Consider the following 6,033-nt stretch of genomic DNA (forward strand, 5'->3'; position numbering starts at 1 on the left):
ATACCTCCCATACAAACTGGGCTTGTGCTTAAGTATTCAGAGCGTCGGACAATTGCTTTACAATTAGGTTTCTTTACGTTCTTAGTTGAAACCCTATCAGAGTCGATAAAATAAGGTACAGTCGGATACTGATGTCCTAATTTCTCTACTCACTTCCCCTTATTCTTTATTACTTACTTTTTCTCTCTCTCGATTCCCAGCTTTTCATTCGATTCCATCAAAGCAATATCTCTCCTCGACGAAGTGTTCTACCCGAAACGTTAGATTTCTCCCCCTTCCCTCATGGTAAACCTGATTAATTCATCCTTGAATTGTCGTCCCTAAAATCGACTTCCAACTCTTAGAATATCTTTTTGTGGTTTTGCACCTATATTACAACTCAATAATACTTCGTTGATGTGAATTTTGCAACAGCGATGCTTTCGGACTTCCGTACATCATTTTAATTGAGAATGTCGTAACAACAGCTTCGCAAATAACTACGACTACCCTCTGCTCTGCTTTGCTCTTACTCTACTGTACTCTATGCTTGGCTTGGTGAACCACTCACTCCAACCTCCACTATCAGCATCCTCAGCCTCAACCTCAATCTCAAAAAGCTCCAAAGCCATAGTTCACGTCACGTGACACAGTTCCAACATGGCGTATTTCCTCCCCGTATCTCAGGTTGTGTAAATGATAAAGAAAACCTTTTAGCCGTGTGTGAGTGTGGGATTTTTTTCTAAAAAAAAACACTATGCATGTACGCGTGTCGTTGTTGCATCGTGCGTGAGAGAGTGTAAAGTAGAAGTAAATTAAATAAAACAAAACGAAAAAATACCCTATCACTTTTTTGTGTTTGTTGAAGGTCTGACGAAGTTAGGCGTTTCTATTGGATTATTACAGTTATTTCACAAACACCGACATTTAAAATGGGATCTTCGATTGCCAGCATATAATCTCGTGAGTAGCCAACACTTTTCTTTCTTTCCCATCTCCATTAAGTCCTAAAGTTCTATATATTTTTCCAGTTTTAGAGCCGTTTTGTTTGTTGCTCTGATATGTTTTTGTCTAACAAACTCTGTCTTTCTCCCTTTCTCTTCCTCTCTCTGTCTCACTATTCTCCACCCCCCCTCCACCTCACTAACATACACCACTACGATTTTCGAATCATTTAGCTTTTGCTTTTCGTTACATTGCATGGTTGTCCCGCATTGCTCATATCTTATGTAGTGTTATTGTTGACTGACTGCATTGCCCTTGTGACAAATATAGACCATCATTATTAGCAAATAAACGATATTGTTATTGTTATTTCAAATCTTTCCAACGTCGATTTTTATTACTTTCCTTTCTGGGGGTCGACAAAAATACAATACCAGTCGAGTACCGAGGTTGATATATAATCGACTGTTCCTCGTTCCAAAATTTGTGGCTTTTTTACCTGTTTGGAGATTATAATATATATTTATATATGCGTGTGTGTGTGTCTGTGTGTATACATATACAAACATACATACACTAGGACCACTTCAATCATGTTTATCCTTCCTCCTAAAAATTAAACTGAGCATTATTTATTAACACTTCCCCCCCTGTCTCCATATGTATATATACACATACACACGCACACATACTCGGTTATGCTTGTAATTGCATATGTGTGTGTGTGTTGCACATATGTTTTGTTTATTTATTAATATTGTTTTGTACTTCATTTGATTATTTATGATGTTCTCTTCATTGTAGCCCCTGTGGCGAATAAGCGATTATCAGTAGTGTGTCAGAAATGGGGGTCGAATGACGGAACGTCTTTCGGAGTATCACTATTTAGTTTCGTCTCTGTCTTTATTGTGTGTGTTCAAACCTCAGGAGGATCGATTGCTTTTAGCATTCCGGGGTAATGGTAGTGATCGATAAAATAAATTCAAAATTTGACAATACTTTCCCTATACTAACTGGTGTAAGAAATTATCATTGCTAGAGGGTGAAGAGTGGCATAATCGGTAGAGCGCCAAATTAATACCCTGCGGGTATTCAGTTATGTCCCTTCTGAGTTCAAATGTCGTTGAGTTCGATTTTGCTTCTCATACTTCTTGGGTAGATTTAACCGACTAGCCTCCCTCCTAATTTTGTGTCTGTTAGAAATCATTATTATCAGTATTATTAATAATCGGCGTCCACGTTACTGCTTCCACCACCACATTGGGCAATTGGCAAAATAGATAAAGCGGCTAACAAATTAGTATTATATTTAGTTACGTCCCTTTATGTTCTGTGTTCAAATCCTTCCCGGTTTGACTTTGCTTTTCATCTACTAATGATGTTAAAAATTGAAGACTAATCAGGTTCTGAGATTCAGTTCGATTGACGGTTCATTCCTACAACATATTTGGCCTTCAATATTTTTATTGTCTTTATTATTAATAACAGAGACGGTAGGTTAGCAAATTAAAAACCGTAGTGATTATTTCGCTTTCCAACGTTCTTGAGTTGAAGTTTCGCTTGGGTCCACTCTACTCTACTTTTTCATAACTCGGGAGTTAGCGGGTAAGTGAAATAGATAATCATTAAATACGGAGTGAATTAAAAAAAAATCAACTATACCCATCCTTCCTTTCTCTTGCGGAAATTTTCCTTGTTCTTGTCAAGATTATTATTTTAATTTTCACCCTTTCGGGATCGATGAAATAAGTACCAGTTGAATACTAGGGTCAGTGTAATCGACTTATCCCCTCCTTAAAATTGCTGGCCTTGTGCCAAAATTTGAAACCATTATTTTCTTCCGATTGGTTCCATTTTTTTTCATTCTTCCGGTGTGATGACCAGTCATATAAGGAGCAATTTAATCAACTAACCCCCTTCTCCCCTAAATTTCTGGACTTATGTCTGAGTTTAAGGAAAACATCTAGCAGAATGCCGAATAAAATCTCTTGTGTTATTCATTAATGTCTCTGTATGTTCAAATAATACCCTACTTTACTATATCTTTTATTCTTACAAGATTGATAAGAGAAGTAGCAGTTTAATAGTGATTCGATTTATTCAACTAGACCCTTCGTCTGAAATTTGTGGTTTTGTTTTCAAGAAATGTCAGTGAAATTTACCGAAATATCTTTGTATACTCGCGTACTTATTCGCGTAAAAGATATTGTAATCACTTTCGTTAGAAGAATGTTCCTCATAGAATAATTTGATGTCCAACTTTGCTTAGATTTGCTTGTAAGTTTGCACTGTAAAAACCTATTCTGCTTTCTTTGGATCATTGGAGAATACGAAAACGTTAACGTAGATCGAATGCAAAGTTTATTTAGTTTTATATCACACAACCAAACACTATTATTAATAACCTAAGATGCTACATGCTTATTAAATTTAGAAAAATATAATTCATTTCAGTTTCCTTTTCCTTGATTGCACACACAGTAACAGGGAGATGACAACACGTGGCGTTCTATAGGCATAATACATACATACATATTGCGCCGTTTTGAGTTAAAGGTATATCTTCGGGTTTCAGTTTCCAGTCGAAATACATTTTCACTTGACTGTCACAGATAACGGCCCTTTCCCTTGACGTTAAAAAAAAAAAAGTGCCCCCCCCCACTACCACCATATCGCATTCCTTACTTCCTTCTCGCACTCAGTGTGACCGAAGTATTGTTTTGCATGCAGTAGGGAATCTTTAGTGAAAAAGAAATCAAAATGTTATATGAAGAGAGTATTGAAAACCGGTCCCCCATTTTATAGTCGACAGGTATGTTGAAGGATTGTTCCTCTCTCTCTATATTTGTGTGTGTGTACTTATGTATGTATGTACACGTGTGTAAATATATATATATATTATATATATATATATATAATATATATATATATATATACAAATGTGTCGTGAGTGTACTATATATGAATGTGTGTGTATATATATATATATATATATATATTATATATATACATACACATACATACATACATGTGTTTATATATTAGTATTTATGGTAGACGTGTCGGAGTTGATACAGTGTTTTGACTCCTGCATGTTCAATTAGGGTTATTGCAACGCTCAAGATCCATTTTGATTGCTATACTTTCGATATTACAACTAATAATGATGATAATTTCTTAGGGTAACCAGAACAGAGAAAAAATATTCCGAAAATAAACCTGTTCAAAGTTCTAAGAAGATTAAAACCTTAATTAAAGTTTTACGAAACATTTTCAGATATTTTACGAGTAAAATGATAAAATAATGACACGCATTCAATAAAGTAAGGGTAATGGTACTATTTCGTTTAAAATTGTTATATAAAACTAGTATTAAATAATAATTTTTTAATGAGTTGTGTAGTTGAAAATGTTTAATATTACGTTAGATGTTTTAGTTCGAGTATTGTACCTTAATATTTTGAAGGAAGGGTAATTGTCCTTACATAAATTTCTTGAACTGCGACATGAACACGTAAAAAAGATTGGTGACACGGACAAAAAAACCCCAACAGTACATATATATATATATATATATATATATACTAGAGGTAAGTAAGACCAGATCATACATGTTTGCGAGTGTGCAGACACGCAAATTGTATAAATTTGTAATTTAGGCTTAGGCCCTACACTGCTTTCTTTACTGATTATTAAATGGTTAGCTATTCAGATTTTTTTTGTAATTAAGTTTCTCTCTAGGGCATATGTGATGTAAGTGAAACGATAGCTTCAGTACAAATGAGGTTTGATTCAAACTAGGCTAGACTGCAAGGTGGCTGAAGAAGGCTCGTCTCATATAGATCAATCCGGATATTTTATTTGTCTCTCTCTCTCTCTCTCTCTCTCTCTCTCTCTCTCTATCTATCTATCTATCTAAAGATGAGAATATGTGTATGTGTGAAACCCTAAAACTCAAGAACTACACAACCGATTTCATTCAAGTTTTACACATGCCTTACTTAGGGTCCATGCAGTGTCATGGGCCAAACATTTTTACAACTTCTTGCCTAATATGAGCCTAGAGCAACCTCTTTTACTCTATTTCAGTATTACGTGTCAAAAGTGAAACAATAGCATCTCTTTATTGTAATGTGAGATACTTTCAGTTTAATAGTTTCACTATTAATACTGAAAGTATTATCTCACATATACACATACACACGTGTATATATATGTATGTATACATCTGCACATATATATATATATTCATAGATGTATAGTATTTATAGTATTTATAGATGTATATATGTGTATATATAGATATGTAATATGTACACATACACACACACATATATATATCTATATGATGTACCCAGTGTAAGTTGTGGACACATAAGGAGTGCAGCAATATCAAAAGAAGGCTAACTGGGAAGATAGCTTTTGTATGTGGCAGATGCTCAGGAGCAATAAACACTGAAAATGTGCAGAAAACAACTTCCGCCATATTCCAGGGAGAAAAACTAGGAGTAGTTGACAGCTTCCATTACCTAGGTGACCAAGTCAGTGCACTGAAAGTGTAGCTGTTAGAATAAGAATAGCCTGGGCAAAGTTCAGATAGCTCTTACCTCTGCTGGTGACAAAGGGCCTCTAGCTCAGACTATATGGTAGACTGTATGACGCATGTGTACGAACAGCCATGCTACATAGCAGTGAAACATGGGCTATGACTGCTGAGGACATGTGTAAGCTTGCAAGAAATGAAGCCAGTATGCTCTGATGGATGTGTAATGTCAGTGTAAGTACCTTGAGAGAAAAGTTGGACCTAAGAAGCATCAGATGTGGTGTGCAAGAGAGGACTGCACTGTATGGTCATGTGAGAATGGATGAGGATAGCTGTGTGAAAAAGTGCCACACCCTAGTGGTTGAGGGAACTGTGGAAGAGGTAGACCTGGGATGAGGTGGTGAAGCATGACCTTCGAACATTAGGCCTCACCGAGGCAATGACTAGTGACTGAGACCTTTGGAAATATGCAGTGTGTGAGAAGACCCGGCAAGCCAAGTGAGATCATAACCTGTGGTCTATGTCAGGGGTGTAACCAGCCTACTTATGCGTACCTTTCCCACACT

The 6,033-nt window shown here is 36.0% G+C and overlaps 1 protein-coding gene across 3 annotated transcripts in view; it reads left to right on the plus strand.

The window, feature by feature from the left end:
- Positions 1-582: 582 nt before the first annotated feature.
- The window catches only part of LOC115209531 (platelet binding protein GspB), a 198,199-nt gene continuing 192,748 nt past the window's right edge, over positions 583-6,033 (plus strand). The window contains exon 1 of one of the 3 annotated variants that reach the window (XM_029777962.2): positions 583-942. Coding sequence is in view for 2 of the 3 variants with exons in the window: in XM_036501084.1 (XP_036356977.1) it covers positions 3,692-3,736 (45 nt within the window). In the remaining variant the exon portion in view is untranslated. Of the gene's footprint in view, positions 943-3,646; positions 3,737-6,033 lie in introns of those variants that run through there. The other 2 variants (XM_036501084.1, XM_036501086.1) reach the window with 2 other exon arrangements.

Source organism: Octopus sinensis, linkage group LG3, assembly GCF_006345805.1.
Source record: "Octopus sinensis linkage group LG3, ASM634580v1, whole genome shotgun sequence".
Lineage (NCBI taxonomy): Eukaryota > Metazoa > Mollusca > Cephalopoda > Octopoda > Octopodidae > Octopus > Octopus sinensis.